This window comes from Apium graveolens, unplaced genomic scaffold (assembly GCF_009905375.1).
Source record: "Apium graveolens cultivar Ventura unplaced genomic scaffold, ASM990537v1 ctg5466, whole genome shotgun sequence".
NCBI lineage: Eukaryota > Viridiplantae > Streptophyta > Magnoliopsida > Apiales > Apiaceae > Apium > Apium graveolens.
In genome coordinates, this window is record NW_027418985.1 from 43,626 (window position 1) to 69,296 (window position 25,671).

The window sequence follows — 25,671 nt, forward strand, 5'->3', positions numbered from 1 at the left end:
TTTTGCAGACTAAAGCACTACTGTTTTCTCTATTTAATACTTATACACTTGATTAATATATATTACGTATATACTTCAACATCACTTGGTATCAGAGCGGGGGTAGCTCCTAGTGAACGCAAAAGGAAGATAAGTATGGTGGCTAACAAGGTGAAGAGTGGGTCAATAGGCAAGTGTCATGTTGGGCTGTCAAGAAGAAGGTGTTTATAAAGGCACGAGGGGAGTCGAACACCATAGAACTGAAAGACCCAAAGGCTGTAGTCGACGATAAGACTGATAAAATGGCATTAGCAATGATCTATCTGGGAATCCCGGAAGGAATGTTGTTGTCTCTCACAGATAAGGAAACGGCAAAAGATGCCTGGGAGGCAATTAAGACACTTTGCCAAGGAGCTAATAAGGTGAAGAATGCTAGAATACAGACACTGAAATCTGAATTCAAAGCCATGACCATGGAAGAAGACATGATAATTGATGATTATCACATGAAGATGAATGGAATTGTGACTAACTTTATATCACTTGGAGAGAAAGTGGATGAGTCCTACACAGTGAAAAAAAAATTTCGTGCTATGCCATCCAAATTCTTGCAAATGACCTCTATCATTGACCAATTTGAAGACCTCGACACTATGACAAAGGAAGAAGCTGTGGGCTCTTTAAAGGCTCACGAGGAACGTGTAAAAGAAAAGATAGAGTCTAGACAAAGTCTTCTGTTATTAACTGAAGAGGAGTGGGTAAAGCGAGAGAAGGCTGAAGGGAAACTACTCTTGACTCGCGAAGAATGGCTAAAACGGACCAACAAAGAAGGATCTTCAAATCATAGATACAGGGTGGGACATGGTGACAAAAGTAATGTAAAGTGCTACAACTGCAACATTTACGGACATTTTGCTGTAGAATGTTGAAAGCCTAAGAAAAATAGAGAAACTAGGTAGGAAGCACACATGGCTCAGATAGATGACGATGAACCAACCTTATTATTGGCAAAATGTGTGAAGGAAAAAGTAGTGGTGATGCTCACATATGAGAATCATGCTTTACACTCAACATTGTCAAAGAATGATGAGAAAGCTGCGAGTATAAACATGTAGTACGTCGACAATGGTACATGTTACCATTTGACGAGCTTCAGAGAAAAGTTTTTTGAACTGGACGAGACAATCACAGGCATGGTTCATTTTGGAGATGACTCAACCTTCAAGATTGAGGGGAAAGAGATTGTCATGATGTTGTGCAAAAACGGAGAAGAGAAATGCTTGTTTGATGTGTACTATATCCCTAGCCTATCACTACAAGAAAAAAGTCCATAGACATCGCTTTTTAGCCGATGTCTATGCTGTTTCCCAACCGATGTTGATGTCGGTGATGTCTATTCTAGACATCGGTGAATACCCGATGTCTATACTGGATTAGACATCGATTTTAGTTAAAAAACAGATGTCTATGTGTTGATTATTAAAACAAAATGCTATAAGTAAATTATTTAATAACTAAATTACACCTAATTAAACATGTTAAACATATCATGAGCTATGTTTTTTGTCACAAAAACATCGATTTTAGTGAAAAACACTGATGTCTATGTGATGATTTTTCACAAAAAATGCTATAACAAAATTATTTAATAACTAAATTACACCTATTAAAACATATTAAACATATATTGAGCTATGTTTTTTGTCACAAAAACATCGATAATTTTGACAGAGGTGATGTAAAATGGCATATTAAACATCTGTTTCTTTAATAAAAGGTGATGTCTAATTAAGCGTATAAACATCAGTTTTTTCTAGAATGAAGTGATGTCTATGTATCCTTTAGACTTGAACATATTAGTTTTTCACATCAGTTATTTCCCTTAAACTGATGTACATTGCGTTTTTTGACATCAGTTTTGTTTGGTTAAAAGTGATGTACATTATCTTTTTTGACATCAGCTTTTCTTAATTAAAAGTGATGTGTAAGAAATTTATAGACCAAATTGTGTAAAGTTTTACATCACTAATTTTCTAAAAAAGCGATGTACTCATTACTAATAGACATTTGTTATAAATAAAACCGATGTCCTTTACTACATAACCAAAACTAAAACATTGGAAAACACGCATCCATACAAATCTAACCAGTCAATCATTCATACATTTAACCATTCAATCATCCGAAAACCACCAACACCAACCCCATCATCTGCATCAATCATCCAAAAATCACCAACACCAACCCCATCATCTGCATCAATCATTCAAAACTACAGAATCTACATTACCAAATGTACAACCCCCAGCATTTGCAAACCTATACAGCAACCCCAGTATTTATACACTTACATTCTTACTACACAGAACCGTCTAAATTACCAAATGTACGACTACGCAAAAGAAAAGACCTTGAGTACAAGAATTGATCAGATATGCTCTTGGATGAACTGCAGAGCCTCAATGCGAACTTCATCTAGCTGTTCAATGCTGTAACACGATCGAGTCTTGGCCAACCACTACAAATTCGAAACAAACAAAATTCAGTACATGAATGAAAAGTAACCATATCGAAAAGTAACCATATCTCAGTATATAGCAAACTGGAAGCGTCAAGGTAATACCTTTTTAGCAAAATTCAACTTGTCATCATCGATAATTTCTTTCATGTATCGCATTATTACATACGCACATTCAATCCCACCGGGTTGTTTGGGAGATCCCTATTTCATTAATTAAAAGACAAATCAGGCATGTCAAATAAATCATATATATTAAGCACAAATATTAGGTACTCGATCTATTGTACTTACACTAAGAAACTTTGCCTTGGCCATCTTGTTGCCCCTGCCGGTTTCAGAGTTGTAACTTTTCAAAGCCCTGCATAAAAAACATAAAATCTCATATAATGTACAGAAATGAACATGCAATTATACCAAACTGTTACGTTAATAAAAATTTACCTTGATAACGCCTTTTCTAGTTCTGAAAATTGTGTCGGGTGAGGTAGTGGATTCAGAATATATATTTCCCCTTCCCAGATAACGACCAAAATCCAATGCATACTATTTTCATAAAAAAACAAAGACAGATAGGACACATCACATAGAAATTTCTACTGTACTATCCATGTTTTTAATTTTCAGTATTACAATAAGTACTTACTTCTGATTATGCGGAAGAAAGAATAGGCGATCTGGGTTACCCTCTCTCAACCGGTTTAAAATGTATGCTTCAAAATCAGCATTCACGTGATATGTGGATCCGGGGTCAATAAAAGCAAATGTCTCCGCCAGTTCTGGTATTTCACTAATCTCAGAATGCAAGTGCCTATCGAAAGAGTGCTGATGTTAAAATGCAAGTTCTGGAAAATTACAAACATTAAAAAAATGATCATTAAAAAGAAAAAAAAGGTAACTTACGCCATGTAACTTGCAACTACTGCTTGGCCCAACATTTCAAACTCCAATAAAGACACAACATTCTCATGCAATAAATAAATTGTTTTTTCATGTCCAAACACATTCGGCTCACATCGAACCTGGATACTGACCCCGGTAGTTTTCATCCAAGTTGTTGCATGTTTATACAACAGCTTAAAGCCCTTTGGCACTTTCGCACCTGGCTTTGCTTGAAGAAATTGTGCCTTCAAATCCTGCAACCCGTCATTCTTTTTTATTTTTTCAGCACTTGTTCGGGGCCTTTCTTTTTTCTGCACCTGATGATAATATAAAACCAAAATAAAATGTACATACCACTTAATTTTTAATATCTTGAAATGAACAATTTAATTTCAAAATTCAGACAATATTATACATATATATATTATTCATTATACCGCAACATTTGTGTAGCTAATTAATTCCTCAGGCCATGCCAAAAAAGATCCTAGAGCATCGCGGACAGTCATCATGTCATCACCACGTGTCTCAGCTGGAAGCAAGGCATCTGGTTTTATGAGGCCATCAACGGAGACACATTGATGTCCAATTGGTATATCAACTCCATGTACCAAATCAGTTAAATTATCCTCGCGAGGATATACCATACCAAATGCAACCTTATTCTCAAGTCTCTCGACAGATAGCTCACAAGATCGTTGGGCCTATAATATTTAAATAAACAAAATTAAAAAATTAAGGTAACAATGATTTACCTTAGTAAGATAAATGACAAGGTTGCTCACAAAATTAAAATAACTTACGTGACTTCCAGGAGGTGAAGGCCTAGTTGGGCCATCTGTAAAAACACAGTCATCATCTTCATATACCAACACAACTCCTCTTGCAGGTGGTGGATTTGACTTCATTTCTTTATCCTTTTCCGGATCGAAACTTGCCTTTTCAGATGGCATTGGAGAGTGAAAAGTACCTCCACTTTCGATCACTGACTTCAAGCGATCAATCTCTGCCTCGAGAGCTTGCGTTTTTTTTTCAAGCAGTTCATCCCTTTGTCGATCACGGGCCATCAACTCTGCCTTTGTGATTCGAAGCTTTGGCTCTCTTGGCAAATTAAAGTATTGTTTTGGAGTGATGTACCCTCCAACAGCCCGAACCCTCCCAGAATGCTCACGACTCTCCAAAGCCGTTGTCAGAACATCTTCAGCACCAGAAAACTGAATCTCACCCTTCTTCTTTTTTTCCAACAATGCGTTCTGTTAACAAGAAAATAAATTAACCAAAATGGAGTTAACTAGTTTTCAATAAAAGATAAATAATAATTATTTCGCATAATTGTAATCAGTATAATTAAAGACCAATTAACTAAAACATTGACAGGGGTCCTATTTATACTGATTCGCCTACTTTACTGATTTATGTCGTCCTAATTTTACTGATTCGCCTACTTTAATGTAATTTAACCAAAATTAAAACTTACAATTTTATCGCATACAACAGCCAAATCTTCATCGACCTCTTCGACCTCTTGTCCGTTTTTCCGCTTACGAGCCTTTTGCCAAAAAATCGCTCTATCCGGTTCTTCTCCCGGATTCAACCTTCCTTTTTTTATCTGTTACAAATAAAATAAAATACAGTAATACAAATAACTCCAGGGCTAAAAAATGTAGGACTCTAATTTATTATGGACTGACCTATTATAAATTAAATACAGTTATACAATTAAATGAACTTTTCTTACCTCATCTTCTTTTAAACCGATGTACCCCTTTCTTGACAACCGGTGATGATATTTTCTCTTAGACACTCTTTCACTTTGTGTGTCATGAATTTCCTAAAAACATGTCACAAGATTACAAAAATTACAACAGACGATGCAAAAAAATCACCAAATCATATATTACAGAATTAAAACATACCTTCCACTTAGAATCAGTCCTCTGTCTCACAAACCTTTTCCAGGTTGCCTTACTAACATAGCCATAGCCTCTTGGCGGCTTACTCAGCTTCTTCTTTTCTCCAATAAATGGTAGCACATACTTTCTCGTCAAATCAGTCTTAAACTGTCGCCATTTAGAGCCTGCTGACTTTAGGACCATGTTTTCAATTTCTGGTTTAACTTTGAAGGTAGCCTGAAAAAACACAAGTTCACAAAATCATAACAGGAAAAACTTATATTCAAGATCTATATTTGATAATAATTTTTTACAATTGATCTAGTACCTGGAGATCTAACCAAAGCTTTGATTTTAAGTCAGGGTCTACATTTGGCCACGTAGGAATGTCGATTGGAATCATAGTCCTAGCCAACATACCAATGTAAGACTGCAAACGGGCTCTAGTTTCCCCATTAGGAATTCCCCATTCATTGGCAGTGACTTTAACTTTCTTCCCGCGAGCTTTCTTGACAATCACTTTGTACATTGCGCATACGCCTCGCTTACCCCCAGACTTCCTTGTAGCAGTATTAGTTGTAGTATTTGTCTGTTCTGAGTTAGTCGGTTGAGATTCCGATGCATGCCCTTCATTGTTTTCATCATTGTTCGGAACATCCTCCAGCCGCTTGGGGCTTCCACCGCTAAGATTCTGTGATGCAGTCTTTTCTGATTGCTTTCGCATTTGCTTTTTTGGTGCCATTCTTTCCTCTTCCTCTAATCTAAAAAATTAACTAATATTTAACAGATTAGAACAACTACACAGTTCATGGTATAATGTCTAACAGATATGCAGAAAATTAAACAAAATTCTCATTTAATTGTCAAGAAAAATTACAGATAGACTTCTATAACTACATTGAAAAATTACAAGAAAACAGAGATCACAAGCTACATTACAAATAACAAGAAAAATTACAAATAACAAGAAAAATTACAAATAAGGAGAATATATAGCTAGACTCCTATAACTTTTTGACCCATATACCCTCAACATTTTCTCTTCTATTACAAACACTTGCATCATCAATTTTAGCAGGGTCACATGTAGGGATATTAGAACAGAATGGGGGAGGGTTCCAGGAGGTGTCTTCAGGAGCATCTTCATTGTAAACATCATGATAGTCTCGAGTTGTCGCCGATAACACAACGGACCAATTAGCATCAACTGGATCCTCAATATAAAATACTTGGTTGACTTGGTCAACAGAGACATATTTGTCCTTTTTGTGAACTGGTCGATTGAAGTTGACAAGGGTGAAACCAAGATCATCGGACTTGACACCTTTGTTACTTGCTGCCCATGTACATAAAAACAGAGGGGCCTTGAATGCGTGGTAGTCTAATTCCCATATTTCCCTGATCACCCCATAAAATTTTAAATCACTCTCTATAGGATTCATGTCCTTAGCACTAGAGACTTGGACTGTCCTTGCAACTAATGACACACCACTATTCTGAACTACCCTTGCATTATCTCGATCCTTTGTGTGGTATCGGACCCCTTCAACAGCATAACTTTCGTAAGTCAAAACTGAAAATGAAGGTTTCCCAGCAAACCATCTTATAGTTTCAGATACGGCTTCCGCATTCTCCCTCATTTCTGTACTGACCTACATATAATTTATTGATGCATATAAGTGGCTACAAATTTAAAAACACGACATATAAAAATAAAAAAGAAGGAAAAATAATGTAAACCAACTTTTTGTTCAAACCAATCGGCAAATTGTCGATTGTGCTCTCCCAATAGCCACTGTACACTCTTCTTTTTCCCTCGATAAATCTCTTCCAAATACTTTTTATGCAACCTGAAATTACTTACATCAAATTCGACTAAACTATACCAAATACAACTTTAACAATTATATGTATACTTTTTATGTTTTACTTACATAACATATGGTTCCACTTCCGAATTATTACGAAGAACTGAAAGATGAGCCTCATCTCGTTCTTTTTCCGCAACTGACTTCATAGTCACACCACCGATTGGACCGGAAATTTTTTCTTCATCTTTCGGAAGACCGGTTGTTCTACTACTCCCGCTATAGAACTCACTGCAAAATTCTATTGACTCTTCTTTGAGGTAACCTTCAGCTATAGAACCTTCTGGATATAATCGGTTTCTTACATAACTCTTCAATATTTTATTAAAGCGTTCAAATGGAAACATCCATCTATAAAAAACCGGTCCACATAATCGCAGTTCCCTTACTAGGTGGACCATAAGATGTATCATAACATCAAAAAATGACGGAGGGAATATCTTCTCTAACTCACACAGGGTCAATATCACATCTGCTTGTAATTTATTCAACTTTGACACATCTACAACTTTGTTGCACAGAGAGTTGAAGAAAAAACACAATCTTATGATACTAACCCTAACATTTTTCGGAAGCACTGAACGAATGCAAACAGGTAGTAGTTGTTGGAGAAGGATATGGCAGTCATGGGACTTTAAACCATACAACTTCATATCAATCATCGATACACAATTTCTTATATTTGAAGCATGTCCGTATGGAAGTTTCATGTCGTACAATGATGCCAATATTATTTGTTTTTCTTTCCGGGAGAGAGTATAAGGGGCAGGAGGTAGGTATGTTCTTTTCTCACCTACTTCTGGAGCTAAATCAGGCCGTATTCCCATGTCAACCAAATCAAGACGCGAGGCAAGGCTGTCTTTACTCTTGAATTTCATGTGTAGAAGTGTCCCAATTATATTATCACACACGTTCTTTTCGACGTGCATGACATCTAAACAATGTCGAACATGGTGAAACTTCCAATACTCTAACTCAAAAAAAACTGACTGTTTTTTCCATGGAGACTCCACCTTTTTTGGCTTCCCCCCCTTTCCAAAACTGAACCTAAGTTGCTGTTGTTGCCCCAACACTTCCTCTCCGCTAAGTGGTTCAGGTGCACAACCAAATTCTTGTTCTCCATTAAAAGCTGTCCTTTGTCTCCTATACGGATGATAAAGATCTAAATACCGACGATGTCCTTGGTAGCTCATTTTTCTACTACGACTTAGATATTTAGCCACGGTCTGATCACCGCATACTGGACATACCCTATAACCCTTATTAACGTACCCCGACAAATTTCCATATCCCGGAAAGTCATTTATTGTCCACATCAAGATTGCCTTTAGAGTGAAAAAGGATTTGGTATGGGCATCGTACACGTTTGGTTCACCTTCCTCCCACAATTTTTTTAAATCGTCGATCAGTGGCTGGAGATATACGTCAATATCATTACCAGGCTCTTGTGGGCCTGAAATTAATGTTGTTAACATCATAAACTTCCTCTTCATGCATAACCATGGAGGAAGATTATATGTTACTAACATAACTGGCCAGCAGCTGTACCGATTATTTAATCCATTGTTGTGTGGATTTATACCATCGGCCGCTAATCCTAAACGTATATTTCTTGCCTCGCTACCAAACTGAGGCCACCTACAATCTACATTTCTCCAAGAAGGAGAATCAGAGGGGTGACGCATCTTTCCATCTTTGGATCGATTATTTGCATGCCAACTCATTAATTCAGCAGTAGATGAAGATTTAAACATTCTTTTAAATCTGGGGATTATCGGAAAATACCACATAACCTTAGCTGGCACATTTACCCTAACTTGACCATCTTTCCCAACTTTCCAGCGAGAGAGATGGCATTTGGGACACTCGGAAGAAGACTCGAGAATTGGACCCCTGTATAATACGCAGTCATTTGGACAAGCGTGGAATTTAATATACTCGAGGCCTAAATCAGTCAATGTTTTCTTGGCTTCATACATATTAGACGGAAGCAGATTATCTTTAGGAAGAATTGATCCAATTGATTGAAGCAGATCAGTAAAAGCTTTATCGGAAACTCCAAACCTAGCCTTCCAATTATGTAATTTTAAGACCGACTCCAGTTTAGTACACTCACTTCCCTCAAACAGAGGTTGTTCTGCATCGGCAACAAACCTCTTAAAGTTATCTGACTCTTTATCGCAATCTTCCCTACTATAGGCTGCTTCACACACGTTAAATGTTTCTGAAATTGGTATGGGCTTCGAGGGAGGACAAGTACTACCAACAGATGACCTAGTACTATTATCATGGTTTTCTCCATGCCAAATCCAATCAGAATATCCTAAACTAAACCCTGATTCATAAAGATGACCTCTGATTATATTCACAGAAAACTTTTTGAAGTTAGAGCAGTGTGCACAAGGACAAGGAATTTTCTTGGGGTTTTTAGCATTTTCCTCGGCAAATATCAAGAAGTTTTCAACACCAATTTCATACTGTAGAGAATCCCTATCGGCTTTTATCCAAGACCTATCCATTTAAAACCACCTGGTATGTCACTAAAAAATTCAGTATAAGGCTTATATTTATTTTATAAGCCTAATATTTATTTTAGAAGTCTAACTTGATTTTAAGTATGACATCCACACATAGGGCAGACTATAAACGACATAAGAAAACTGAGAATTCATATTATACATAATGCATATTATACATTTTAATGTTATATATTTTATTATAATATGATATGAATCGATTTGTAATGCATTACGTAATTCATATTATACATTTAATTATAGTACTAGTACTATATATTAACTAGTCATTCGGTACTTAATGTATAATCACTATATAATTAACCATAGTATAATAGTCAGATCACGGATGCAGATTATCAAATTATAAATGTACTATTTTCAACTAAACACTTGCATACACAATCACTAAATTAACCACACACTTGCATCCAAAATTCAGAACACGACTACATTTAAATATAACATACTAATACCAAAATGAATTCTCCTGCACATAATTGCAAATAAAACAAAACTGAGATTTCATATAATACATAATGCATATTATACACAACACATAGATCAACATAAGAACCAACTGCATAGCACATAGACAAAAAACACACTATCAAAACTAACAAAACAAATCAAATGTATAAGCGTACAAAACAGAGTTGGAGAAGAAAACTCACCGATGATCGAAAAATCAAACAACACTAATGTCCTGCAAAAACAAATCACAACATTACAAACAAATGAAAACCTAATTTACAAAAATAAAAAAAATAAACAAAAATATAAATGTACAACTAAAAAATCCAAATTACCTAAAGCTTTAAATCTTTTTCTCAGATTAGGTCCTGTATACAACAAGAAGAAAAGTATTAGCAACAAGATTTGACACTAAATTAATAAAAAAAATAAGGGTTTCGAATTAGAAAAAACCCCAATTTACAAAATTAGGGTTTTGAATTCAAAAATCCTCAACTTTTAAAACTGGTCTTCATGCAGAGAAGACCAGTTCGATTCAAGAAGATACAACACTTACCGAAGTAGAGAGGTTAAACGAAAGAGGCTTAACGGAGAGATTCAGAGCAGAGAGAGGTTCAGAGAGAGAGAGAGAGAGAGAGAGGTTCCAGAGACAGGTTCGAGAGAGAGAGAGGTTCGAGAGAGAGAGAGGTTCGAGAGATTATGATGGTGAGATGATGGCCGGAGTTCAGAGAGATTGTGAGGGGAGAGAGGTGCGAGAGAGAGAGGGGTTCGAGAGAGAGAGACAGGTTTGAGAGAGAGAGAGTTTTCTGTTTTTTAGTTTTTAGTTTTTTTGTTTTGATTTTGTGTCTGAAGATTGATTTTTGGGGGGAACCAAAATTTGGTTAAGGGGGGAGAATTTTGGGATTGGGGGAATGTAGAACTAAACTGAATGAAATTTCACTAACGGGGGAAGAAATGGTGGGCGCGAATTTTGTTTTTTTTTTTGGTGAATTTTAGACATCGGTTTAATTATAACCGATGTCTACAAAGAACAAAGACATCACAAAAACACGGGGTGATGTCAATACTCTTTTTAACATCAGTGGCAAAGTTAACCGATGTCTAATGTGTGATGTCTATTGACATTATTCTTGTAGTGTATGTAACAATATCATAAGCTTGGGAAAAATGTCCGAAGATGGAAACAAGGTAGTACTAAAAGGGGATTTTATGTGGATCTATGACGAGATGGAAAGACTATTGATGAAGGTTAAATGATCATCAAATAGTTTGTATAAATTGACCATGGAAACCGGTAACAAAACATGTTTTCTTGCTAAAGTTGATGAGAGGTCCAAACTCTGGCATATGCGCCTTGGACATGTGAATTATCAAGCTATGCATATGATGATAAATGAACATATGGTGAAAGGGATTCCCAAAATAAACCAATCAGGGAATGTTTGTGATGGATGCTTAATATCAAAACAAGCATGAAATAAATTTCAATATAAAGCTAACTATAAAGTTGGAGGGATTCTCGAATTCATCCATGGCGATCGGTGTGCACCGATTACTCCAGAGACAGAATCAGGCAATAGGTATTTCTTCCTCCTTGTTGATGATTTTAGTAGATTTATGTGGTTCTATTTTCTTAAAATCAGAGATGAAGCATTCAAGGCCTTTAAATGTTTTCGAGCTCAAGTAGAGAAAGGTACGGAAAAATGGATTAAGGTGTTCCGGACAGGTAGAGGGGGTGAATTTATGTCAAACGAATTCAAAGAATACTTGGAGGGTGCTGGAATTGAACAACACTATACAACTCCTTATACGCCTCAACAAAACGGCGTAGTGGAGCGTTGTAACAGAACAATAGTGGAGATGGCTAGGAGTTGCATGAATGAGACAAAATTGCCAATGAAAATGTGGGGATAAGCTATCCAGCATTTAGTATATTTTCTTAACAGAGTCCCTACGAGAGCACTCACAATACTGACAATATACATGAAAATGACTGAAAGATATGTTAAAAAACTGGAGGATCATAGCAAAATAGTCATCAATCTTGGGAAAGAACTAGGAACCAAAGGGTATCGGCTCTATGACCCTGAAAATGATCAAGTTTAAGTGAGTCGAGATGTAACCTTCGAAGAATTCTAATCCTGGCCTTGGAATAAATCAGACATTGAAAGGGAGGCTTCATAAAAATTTACTGTGAAGCTTGCAGATGAAGTTGATATCGACATTTATTCTCAGCCTATGGAAGTAAATAAAGGGAATTTCTATCAAGAAGATCCTCTGCATACTCCCACCCAAATAAAGACTACTACTCGTCTAAATCATGATGATTATGATGACAACAATGAACCAAAAAAAAGCAGATTAATCAGAGATATATATGAAGAAACAGAAGAGGTAAGAGATGAATTATATCGTACGGGTGTCGATGAGCCTGGAAATTTCAAACAGGCTGTCAAGGATGAAAACAGGAAACAGGCCATGGAATGAGAGATGAAATCCATCAAAGAAAATGTGACATGGAAATTAACAACGCTGCCACCTGGAAAAAAAGTCATTGGTCTGAAATGGATCTATAAACTGAAAAAGGATGCTAACGGAAAGGTCATTAGACATAAGGCACGACATGTAGCAAAGGGATACGTTCAAGAACAAGGTGTTTACTATGACGAAGTGTATACTCGATTCACCTGACTCCCAGTCACCCGACTCGAAATAGTAAGACTGTTATTAGTTTTGTCGGCAAAGAAAAATTGGGCAGTTCATCATCTCGATGTGAATACAACATTCCTAAAAGGAGATATCAAGGAAGATGTATATGTAGCTCAGCCTGAAGGTTTTGAATAGGCAGGAAAAAAACAACTTGTCTATAAATTGAAAAAAGCGCAATATGGTCTTCGTCAATCACCTCGTGTTTGGTAAGCTAAGTTGTATTCTTACCTTGAAAAACTTCGATTCACACGATGCCCTTACGAACCAGCAGTATACACCAGAAAGGAGCACGATGAAATGTTGATCATAGTAGTGTATGTAGATGTTCTTCTAGTCACAGGTTCCAGTATTGTTTTGACTGAAAAATTTAAGACAACGATGGGTAAAAAATTTCAGATGAGCAACTTGGGGAAGCTTAGTTAGTACTTGGGTATTGAACTAGAACAAAAGGTTGACCACATTGTGTTGAAATAGTCCAGATATTTCTTTTTGTGTGGGAATTGTTAGATGTTACATGGAAAGGACAACAAAACTTCACCTGGAAGCAGTAATGTGGATAATGAGATACGTGAAGGGATCAATTTACTTCGGCCTGGTATACTCCGAAGACAGCAATAACAGTGTCTTAAACGGGTTCTCTGACAACAATTTGGCTGGTCATTTGGATGATAGAAGGAGCACAAGCGGAATGGTTTTCTACTTAAATGAAAGTTCCATAAACTGGGTTTCATAAAAACAATGATGTGTAGAATTGTCCTCGTGTGAAGCAGAATTCATGGCTACCACTTCAGCAGCCTGTCAAGCTATATTGACTTGAAATGTTTTTAGTCAAATCATATCAGAGTTCATTGGTCCAGTGGTAATATGCATCAACAATAGATCAGCTACAGACTTGGTGAAAAACCCAGTATTTCATGGACGAAGCAAGCACACAGACGTGCGACATCACTTCATTAAGGCATCTGTGAAACATGGTGAAGTTATTTTGAAGCACGTGAGTAGCAGTGAACAACGAGCAGACATAATGACGAAGGCATTGATCAAGAACAAGTTCGAAGACATGAGAAAGCTATTGGGAATTAATAATCTGAGTGGACATGTTTGAGATTAAAGGGCAGATTGTTGAATATGTAATCTCAAACTTATGTTCAAATATGTTAATGTATATTTTGATTTGGTCAGCTAGTTAGTAGTCATTTATTTAGGAGAATAGAATAAGTAGTGGTATAGAGTAGTGAGGAGATAGTTGGGTTATGTCCTATTTTGTAGGATCAGTTAATTTGGAGTCTTTTCAGTATATTTTATTTCCGTTTTCCAGAAATAAGACAAGTATTTCGCAGACTAAAGCACTACTATTTTCTCCGTTTAATACTTATACAATTGATTAATATATATTACGTATATACTTTAACATCAAATTAGTCGGTATTTTTGAAAAATGACCATACAAGAAATTCACAATAATATAATGGTTGATACATAACTGTTAGAGATCACGTGTACGTTCCACGTGTTCGGTCACATCTGACATGTGGTGTCGCACGACCTGACATGTTAGTGTCAAGTGGTAGTGGGGCCACAAACATGTGGCCTTCCACCTCAATATTGAAATCAACTAGATATTATTTTAGTATCATATTATAATATTTTATTGTTGGAAATCAAGAATCTTTGATTTGAAAGATTTGAAGGATAAAAAGCTTATTTGGAGCAAAAAGCTTATATGTGTAATTGGCCAATATCATACATTACCTATATGCAATATGGGTAATAGATAGGGAGATTTTACTTACATGATAGAAGAATTGAAAGTGAGAGTGGAAGCATCATTGGAATTTTTGAAAGTGTTAATGATGGGGAAAGAATAACTTTTACCTTAATTACTCGACCCACTAAATTTATATGCCTCTATGATTAGTTTGGTGTAAACATGGTGAACCTACACCATCCTGGACCTTTAGTTAATTGAATTAAAAACATAGTTAATTGCATTAGTAGTTAGTTAAAAAGCTTCAATATTCATTTATTCTCTCAGAAATAATTCATAACAATTAAATTAAAATTCTTAAAGCTTAGTCTCCTTATGGATACGACCTCCAATCACAACTTTGTACTAGAAATAGACACTATACACTTGCGGTTAGACAAAAAAATAACACATCAAATTGTGCAACATATTTTCTAATATTATAATACACTATACAGTCCGTGTTTTGGATTTTCTTACATTAATAATACATTCAATTAAACATCATAAGCACAGTCTCTATAATATATAAATGACCAAATTATTCAGGAAATTATTTAATAAAATTAAAATACTAACTTCTGGTAAATTTACCAAAATTTCGGGGGGAAAGGCCTAGGGTGAGGAACTATAGGAAGACATTCCTCATCATCATCAGCATCACATATAATTCCTTTTACTGGCTGTTGGCTTTCCTTTTCGGACTACATTGGGGAGTGAAGAGGAACTACTAAAGAAATCATTGCCTTCTATTGAGCAATCTATTCCTCAAAAGCCTGCATCTTTTTATTGGCCTTGACATCTCTTTGTTGATTTAGTGCCATCAACTTTTCCTTCGTGATGCGAATCTTTTTTCCCTCCGCAACATAAAGTATTATTTCGGAGGTATGTACACTCCAATAGCCCGAACCCTTCCACAATGCTCACGACTCTCCAAAATTGTATTGAGAACATCTTCACCTACATCAAATCATATTTCACCCTTCTCTTTCTTTTCCAACAAATCATCCAATTAACATGAAATAAAAATAACTAAATTGATTTCCAACATAATTTTGCATAATGGAATCTGCTGTGGTGGAAATTGAAATAATTTTTTTAAATACAATGTTTTGTGAATTTTGAATTTTTCATAATAGATTCTGATATTTTCAAAAGACATTCCGGTATTTGTTAATATTTATCTGTTTATCAGGCATTCAGACCTTTCTCTCTATTTAATATTAATATATTTCATTTGCATGATATTTATAAGTACATGCAAACTGTGAAGATTTAAATCATTTAATTTTTCATTTATTAGTTGAATAATTGCATTTCAATCATTTGTATTCAATATAACTGATGGCCCTACTAGTATGCAAATATAATCATACAGGAGACTTTAAATTTTGTCGCATATAACATCTAAGTCTTCACCCATCTCTTCCTCATTTTTTCGCTTGCGAGCCTTTTCCAAAAATAGTGCTCTATTAGGACGTACTCCCGACTCCAACCTTCATTTCTTGATCTGTTTAAAATGAAATAAAATATAAAAATCCATGACAAATATGCTTAGAATATTGAAGTATTCACTTTAACCTTACTTCATCTTCTTTTAGACTAATATACCCCTTTCTTGACAAGCGGTGATGAAACTTTCTCTGCGAAACACTTTCATTCTGTGCTTCATGAATTTCTTAAAAATAAAATTATGGAATTATATGTCATACATCTTTGCACAATAGTAAACTAGACAAAATATAAAATTAAAATATTAACAATAAAGTCAAAATTATACCATCCATGTTAGATATGGGTTAAATTTACATCAAACCTACTCTTTTTATCTTGTCATGGTTTTTGGCAGTCAGAGCTCCACAGTTAAAGCACCTCACTCTGTTTCGGCCACATCTTCTACGTTCACCATCTTTTCCAAGACTTTCATAACTCCTTCGATATCTTTCCTTGCATGATATTTTTATCCATTCATCTCTAGTAAGCAAGAGTTGTCCATCTGCTTGCTCATGTTTTCTCTACTCGTTCTTTATCAGTAAAATCTTTCCCTCGTTCACTTTTGTCTCTCCCCAAATTCTCTTCTCATGAGTTTTCAGGGACCCAATAACTTCTTCCACTGACAGCTCCTCTGAGTTCCAAAATAGTTCAATGGATGAATCAATTCGTAGAAATTTTTAAAGGTACTACTAAAAACATTTTTTCACCATATAAGTCTCCTCAAATTTCTCTCCCAAAGCCCAGATATTTGTAATCAATCCATTCAGTTTCATATAAAATTGATCGAGTTGCTATGTTTCATGTTTAGTGATTCAAATTCTCCTTTCAGTGTTTATGCATTTACCTTCTTCACCTTTCTGTACCTAGGCACAATGTCCTAACAGCCTCCCACGTCTACTTAACTGTTTTCTTTTCAGCAAGTGTCAACAGCAAATCCTCTAGAATCCCCTGGTAAATAACAGTTAATGCTTGTTTGTCAATTTTATCCTCAAAAATAGCATTGACATTATTGGGTTCTATTACTTCCCATACTTCATGTGCTGGAATAAATAGTTTCTTTTTCATAGCCGATGTCGTATAACTAGTCTTAGTATACATTGGATAGATGAAACCAAACGAACCTTCTTAATTTTTCCTAGACTCCATTTTCTGCACTTACGTGTGTATTTTTATGGTCAAAGGGCTGTGGCTCTGTTACTAGAATATTGAAAATATGTAAACGAGTAAACAAGAAGGAAACTTATATAAGTGTAAACTCAATTTTGTATATATGAAGTATATAGAGAGCGGGTTACGTAACATCAAGAAAAGGAACTACTACACCTAAATATAACTAGGAGCAAAGTGGCAGCTATAAAGCAACAGCCCCTTCCTATTATTTCCCCAATTCTACTCTTGACCAACTATTACTTTCATGTACTAATCGCATTGTTACTAAAAGTTGTCAACCATGTTGACTTCAAATAAACAAAACAAAAAGTAAACATATAGTTTAGAAATCCTAAGAGTATCTCCAAAAGACTCTTAGTACACTTTTTATAAACATTATAAAAAATTGGCTCTTAGTAAGATAAAAAAGGTTCATCTCCAACAATAATATTTAAACCAACTCTTAATCTATTATTTTATAATTAAAAGTACATTGAAGTTATAAAAGTACACAAAAAATATGAGAGAGAAGGAAAGTTAAAAGATAATTTTATTAAAAAATATAAGTTAAGAGTGAGTTGCGACTCTTCAAAATAAAGAAAGACGGGATAAGTGGATTTTATATCCATTTAGAATGCTATATATCGGCTTAAGTTGATGACTTGACTTATAGATGACTTGACTTATATGTGTTGTTTTTTATGTGTTTGTCATCAGTGGTTGTTAAAGTTCACTGAATATAATTATTTCTCTTACCAATTTTACTTTGCTTGTTTGTTTCAGGTATTCAAGCGAGCGTGTATGTGAAAACGTTCTCAGTCTCGTAAGGACACACTAGAAGAAGTAGAAACGGAAATGGTCATGGAAATGGGAGAACCAGTAGCAGAAATGAATGCATTGAAGGATTATTCTCAACCGAAAATCAATGACATTCAGTCTAGAATTGTCAGACCAACCATTGCAGCTAATACCTTTGAAATCAAGCCTGGCATGATTCAAATGGTACAGAATTCAGTCCAGTTTTGGGGTGCTGCAACGGAAGATCCCAATATGCACATTACGGATTTTATCGAGATTTGCGAAACCTTCAAGTTCAATGTGCTTTGGAAGATGTTGTGAAACTGAGACTTTTACCATTTTCTCGGAGGGATAAAGCTAAGAGCTGGTTGCACTTTCTACCAGCAGGTTCAATTACGACATGGGTGGATCTTGCTCAGAAATTTCTTACTAAATTCTTCCCTATGGCAAAAATAGCTGCAATCAGGAATGCTCTTATTCAATTTGCACTGTAGTTGGGAGAATCTTTATGTGAAGCTTGGGAGCGCTACAAGGAATTGCTTATGAAGTGTTTTCATCATGGAATGCCTGATTGGATGGTAATTAATTGCTTCTAAAATGGGTTAGGAGCACAGTCATGACCCATGCTAGATGCAGCATCAAGCGGAGCCTTATGTGCTAAGAGGTATGAGGAAGCTTATGAGCTAATTGAAATGATGGCTAATCATGAATATCAGAATCTAACTCAGAGACTACCACAAGGCAAGGTAGTAGGAATTTTGAAGGTGGATATAATTACAGCTATAGCGGCTCAGCTAAAGGCGTTGACTATGAAAGTGGATTCTCTGACCAACTATGGAGTTCATCAGATAGCAAGTGTTTATGATCTTTCTGGAGGTGCACTTGCGACGGATCAATGTGCTATATCTAGTGAGTCAGCATAGTTTGTAAGCAATTTTCAGAGACCACAGCAACCAGTTCATGCCGCTTATCATCCTAATAACCGAAACCATCCTAATTTCAGCTGGAGCAATAATCAGAATGATATTCAACATCCACAACAACCGTACCAGCAGTTTGGAGCCAATCCATTCAACCCTCCTAGTTTTCAACAACGGTATGCACCAAGGCAATAATTTCAGCCATCAGGAATGCAACAACAATCTCATTGAAGTGCTGGTCAGTCTGCTAATGAAAAATCTAAATTGGAAGAATTGAGTCTAATGTGTAAAAGTCAAGTTGTTTTGATCAAAACTTTGGAGAATCAAATTGGACAAATTGCTAATGCATTGTTGAATAGACCAAAAGGAACAGAGGTTAACCCAGGCAAGAGGGAAGTCAAAAAACAGTTGAAAGCAGTCACTTAGAGATCTAGAAAAGTCGCTAACCATCAAAAATCAGCAGTTAGGCTAAACGGAGAAGTGCACGGGCAGAGGTCAGCACGCCCGCGCTACCTCTCAGCGCGCCCGCGCTCTCCCCTGAACCAGATAGTGGATTTTTTTATGATAAAGCTTATCAGAAGGATGGAGAAGCGGAAACGAACAATAATTCTGTTGAACAATCTACTCCTGAGCAGAATATGGGAAATAAACAGGTCTATCCACCTCCTCCATATCGAAAAAGACTTCAGAAGCAGAAGTTTGACAAGCAGTTTGCCAATTTTCTGGAGGTTTTCAAAAATTGCATATTAACATACCTTTTGCGGAAGCTCTAGAACAGATGCTGAGCTATGCTAAGTTTATGAAGGGTATTCTATCTCGGGAGTTAAAACTCGAGGAGTTGGAAACCGTTGCTCTAACGGAAGAGTGCAGTGCGGTGTTGTAATAAAAATTGCCTCCTAAACTTAATGATCCGGGAAGTTTCACGATACCATGCACTCACTACGCCATAGATGGCATATCGCAATGGTTTAATCATGCGTGTTACAAAATTATGTTACCTTAGGTATGCTCATCTTAGCCTACCGCAACCTAGTGTTTTTCATGTTACCATAGCCTTCATAACATGTTACTATACCTTCAAAGTGTTACATATCGTAACATGTGGAAACTTATGTTACAATAGGGTGTTAATGGATAAAAAAGTAATATTTTACAAACAATTAAATTTATATAATTATTTGACTTCAAAATTAATCAATTTTGATGACACAATTAAGCAATAATTTTAATATTAGCTAAGATTGATAAAATAAATTATTTTTGTTAAATTCTGTAAACTGTACTAATTAGTAACTAATAATTTTTTATTATTAAAAAATTTGAACACTATTTAAACTTAAAAGTTTAGTAAAAAAATTAGCAATATTGGGCTCTCGATAAGGTGTACTAAAGTAGGCTCAAAACTTTTGGAGAAGCGGTAGTTTTTTGGACTGACTTGGGTATTAAAATTTTAGAAAAGTCAAAATTTTAAAATTTTAATATAAAATTTTAAGTAATAAAAAATTAAAATATTATAATTCTCTTTCATTCTGATACGAGCATTGATGTACACATTTTTAAAAATAAAAATTAAAATGTAAATATACAGATTTATGCAAGTAACAAATTATATAACTAATTTTGTTCTAAAATAATGTTTTCAATATTATTTACTACAATTATAACTTACAAATTGTATACTTTTTCTGGAGACTTGAAATTTTTAAAAGCGGACAAAATTTGTAAAAAAATTCAAACGGAGCGCCCTTTTTTTGGATGAAAGCCGCCCAACCCACTTTTTATCTCGTCATTACACTCTCTTCCTCTTCTCCCTCTCTTGTACTCTTCCTAAAACTCTCTCTCTCTCTTAAACCTCTGTCTCATACATAGCCTCTCTGTAAATCTCTTCATCTAAAGTAAATTTTCTTCTTCAAATTAGGGTTTTTCAATATAGTTTGGCAAGGGCTCTTCCAATTAGGGGTTTCTTATTTTCAATTCATATGACTCGATTTCTTCGCTTTAACTTCAGGTAATTCATGTTTCTCTTTGGTTTTAGGGCTTCTTTAATTTGGATATTTACATTTTATATTGTGTTGTATTTCGGAGTTATTAGAATCTCGAAACGGGAGTAGTTTATCTGTTCCACAACTTCAGTGTATTATATTTCGGCTGAGCAGTGCACTTTCATTTGTAATGGGTGAAAAGAATCTTAATAATCGAATGCTTGGTCACCGGGAGATTGTAAGTTTTACTAGTTTTAAATGTATATTTCTGTTTTACTGTTTGTTATATTCATAAATTTGGATGATTTCCTAGTGTTGAATGAAATTTTGTGTGTGTTGTGTTTGTTATATTCTGAAATTTGGAAGATTTACTAGCGTTGAATGAAATTTAGTGTGGATTGTGTTTGTTATATTCATAAATTTGGAAGTTTTTTTTACTAGTATCAAATGTTGAGTGAATTATTTATATTTGTTAATTTGTAACCTTGACTAGTTTTGAATGATTTTTGTGTTTGTAAACTCGTAAGCTTGACTAGTTTTGAGTGTGTTTTTGTGTTGGTTTGGTTTCTGTTTTGCTGTATATTAGCTGGATTTGGTACTTGTAGAAGTATCAAGTGTATATATATGTGCTTTAGAGGGGAGGATTTGAATTGAGTAGTTTTGTGTGATGATGGGCATTTTGGTTTAGAAATTGTCATACTTTTGGATTTGTTTGTTACTCAGTAATTAACATGAATAGGTATCTTTTAATGAAAGACACGTAAGAAGTGTCTATATAGGTAACGTGTAAGTTGGTTTAGTTTAATTTTGTTTTAGTCCAAAATTTGGTAAAACTTACGATTCTAGCTTTTCGCCCAACATCTGTCTAGATCCTCACTGTGACTTAATTTATCAATTTATAGAATAAGCTATTGGCGTCTGGTGCATGATGTCCATTTTTAAGTTATACTAATCGCTCATTTTCTAAAGCATTATATATACAGTTTAACTAGTATTGTCCTCACTTCCTCTGTTTACATTACATTTTCTTAAGTAATAGTAAGATTACTTTTGTTTTACATGTAGCATGGAAGTTACGTGTGGCTGACTTACAAACAAATGTACAACATTGTGATGAAAGTTGGGAATGCTATCCGCAATTATGGAGTTCAGGATGTAAGTGACTATCTGGTATTTACCACGATTTATGAGTTTTTTTAATTTGATTATCCGGTGTCTACAACGACTTATGAGTTTTTTAAATTTGAATATACTGGTGTAGGTAAAGTTGTTTCACGTTGTGTAGGCTTGTACATACTAAGTTGTGCAGTATCTTAAAATGAATTCAACTTATATTTGTTCTGTGTTAAGGGAAGGGTTATAACGTGCATTCAGTTTGAAGGCAGAGCCCTATATTAAAGTCACCAACCATTTAGGTCTTACTCTGAGCAAGAAATTTTCCTCAGTACATAAAGTGCAGATTCTTGTGTGTTTGGTCTGATGCATATATTACAGAAACTTATTATGTTGATTAGGATTTACGACTACTAAAGTTGTTCAGGAGGAAGGGGTGAAGGCCTAAAGGATTTCTATACGAATCAAATCATCAACTCGAGAATTCCACTGTCGTAAACTAATATGCTAGACTCATACCAATTATGGTTGTCATTGTTAACTTTGTAAAAGTAATTTTCCAGCTCTACTTCTTTGTATTCATATTCATGTTATACGATTGGTTCTCCTTTACGTGTAATAATGTTTTGTGCAGTTTTTGAAATAGTTTAATGTAGATGAGACTTATAGTCCCCACTAAACCCAAAAATAAAAAAAAAATACTAATCATATTATGGTATATGATTGGAAATAATTTTTGTCCCCAGTAGAGAATTTTTTTTTTATAAAGAGATGTCTAACTTGTATGTTTTTAATTTATTTTAGTGCCCTGTCCCCTGAGTTAAGGTTTTCTAGCTCTACCATTGCTTTTTGATATAGATTCTTGTGGATCTATTAGTTAGCACATATTTAGATGCTGTTTAGGAAGACCAGGGAAAATAAACATCTGTTTAGCATGTGAAGAATACATAACCTAAGTTTGTACACCTTTCTTTACTTATGCTTAGATTGTAGAATATTATTATAGAAGTAATGCAGAGTTTTGACTGGTGATAATCTTGTAAATTTGAATTGATTATGAAATTGGCAGCGCTGAATTTAACGCCTAGTGATATTCATACGCAGTTTGTGCTACGGCGCTTACATGGATCATGGGGCAACGTTATGCTGAAACATCAAAAATAATGTCAGCTAGGATTGTTGCAGGGATCAGGTAATTTATATCTTCACATCTGCAGTTTGTTCATTTAAATTTGCAATTGAATCTGTATAAAACAGATGTTAAAGCAAGATATGTGATTTTGTTGAATTTACTTATCTGAGGGGTTTCTTAGCACCAGAACAGTCAGTTAATATACATTGTTCTGTCATGGATGCGAAATTCGTTTTTAGAGGTTGTCGGCCTTTTTTGACATATACCTCTTTGTCCACAATTTAAATACTCACCTGCATTTCTGTTGAACCTGTATTTCTGGAATTACATGATACTGTAATGCTTTGTCTGCGTTCTGCTGAATGCATGTCACCAGATGCATTTCTGTTGAACCTGTATTTCTGGAATTACATGCTACTGTAATGTAATTTCTTTAGAATTACATCGTATAAGGCTTTATCTATTTCGGTTATATCATCCCTGCCCCTCTAATATTTTAACTTTGTTTTGTACGTACATTATATTTATTTCGTAAATTCTACCATGTTTTTGCACTCTCATGAATGCGGTTTACTGTTTGTCTGCCTAAAGCATCTATCAGAAGTGCTTAACTAATTTGTGCATTGTTATCTTTGGGGTATCATGCAGTTAGGGACATGCTGGTAAAAGAGGACACTTAACAAAAAGTGGACCAAACACTTGCGTCTGAAGTCGAGGAGAATGTGAAGAATTTCCAGTGTTACTATTTTATTAAGTTTATCTTTTTTTTCCTAATGTTTAGTAAAGAACTGAACTATTTTGTTTTGTTAAAATAATTGTCGTTGTCGTAGTTTTAGACATGTGATGGTTTGAATGTTTGAGTTGGTTTGTATGTAATACATTTTGTGGTATGTAATGATGGGATTGTTCGATTTCAAATAGCATAATTTCATGTAGTATATGTGTTCAATTTACAAACAAATCATGTCAAATTAATATAATACAAATCATTATAAAAAATGGGGCTCACCTGTGGGCCCCAATATGGGCCCCACAAGTGGACCCCATGTTTTTTTGCAAATTCAAAGTGCAAAGGTAACATATATAGTGTGATACTATAGACATACATTGACGTTACCTTTGATGTCTATTGTAACACAAAAGTCCATGTTGCACCAGGGCAAAGGAAATGTTACCTTAGGGGCCAAAGGTAACTCGAAAAAAAGCAACTTAAATTTTATGTTACCTTAGGCCTTTTTCTGGCTGTGGTAACACTTTTTTGGGCCTGTTGTAACATTTTCTTGGTGTTGCTGTAGGCCATTTATGGTGTAGTGACTATTGGTAAGTTATCTTTTGGCAAGTGCTTGTGCAACTTGGGGGCTAGTATCAATCTTATACCATTATTTATCTTCATGCAACTTGGTCTGCCTGATCCAAAACCTACAAACATTTCCTCACAACTGGCTGATCGGTCCATCACGTATCGGAGAGGTATAATGGAAGATGTCTTGGTTAAAGTGGATAAACTCATCTTCCCTGCTTATTTTGTCATTATAAACTTTGAGGAGAATAAGAAGATTCCTATTATCTTGGGAAAACCATTCTTAGCTACATGCCGAACTTTGATCGCTGTACAAAAAGGAGAGCTTACAATGAGGGTTCAAGATCAGGATGTGACTTTTAATGTGTTCAATGCAATCAAATTTCCAACAGATGAAGAGGAGTGTTATAAAGTTGAGTTGGTTGACCTTGTAGTGAATTCATAGATTGAGCAATTGCTAAGGTCGAATACCTTAGAGAGAGCTTTAATAGGGGAATCTGATATGGAAGATGAAGAAGGAGCAGAGCAACTTCAGTTGTTGAATGCATCTCGGTGGAAGAGGAATTTGGATATGCCATTCGATTCTATTTGATTAGCAAAGCTAAAAAATTCTAAGGAGTGTCTTAAACTATCTATTGAATAAGCTCCAGCACTTGAGCTCAAACCATTGTCACATCACTTGAGGTATGCACTTTTAGGTGACACATCTATGTTAACTGTTATTATTGCGTCTAACCTTTCACGTAGTGATGAGGACAAGCTTTTGTAAATTCTGAGAGAGTTTAAATCAGCAATCTGATGGACTATAGCAGATATGAAGGGAATCGGCCCTTCTTATTATATGCATAAAATTATGCTTGAGGAAAGAAGTAAACCTACCGCTGAACATCAGAGAAGACTCAATCCTATCATGAAAGAGGTGGTGAAGAAAGAAATTCTTAAATGGCTAGATGCAGGGATTGGCCAGGTTTTAGAGCTAACAAGGTGTATCCTCCTCCTGATTCTCCACCTGAAGAGGGTGATCCTGCCAACAGCTAGGTATGCTCTTTCTACCCTTATTATTGTCTTCAAAGGGGTCATTGAATATTTTATGTTTGGGGGTGGTAATTTAAGGATTAGTAGTAGTAGAGTCGTGTTCGATTATGAACTAATCGTTATCAGGGGATTTTAGCGGTTTTATTTATGGAGATTAGTAGTT

General features: G+C 35.3%; 1 protein-coding gene and 1 non-coding gene across 2 annotated transcripts; one reads left to right on the forward strand and one right to left on the reverse strand.

Annotated features, from left to right (window-relative positions):
- Nucleotides 1-281: 281 nt before the first annotated feature.
- LOC141702668 (uncharacterized) lies at nt 282-908 on the forward strand. The gene has a single exon (XM_074506301.1). It carries the CDS (start codon nt 282-284, stop codon nt 906-908), a length of 627 nt encoding a protein of 208 aa, XP_074362402.1.
- Nucleotides 909-18,484: 17,576 nt separating this feature from the next.
- On the reverse strand, nt 18,485-18,591 carry LOC141702669 (small nucleolar RNA R71). Its single transcript, XR_012567226.1, has one exon. It is a non-coding gene; the product is annotated as a small nucleolar RNA R71 (small nucleolar RNA).
- Between the last annotated feature and the right edge of the window lie 7,080 nt (nt 18,592-25,671).

What these genes read in the sequence shown, in the direction of transcription:
- LOC141702668 (XM_074506301.1), top strand. Translation starts at nt 282, where the DNA reads ATGGCATTAGCAATGATCTATCTGGGAATCCCGGAAGGAATGTTGTTG.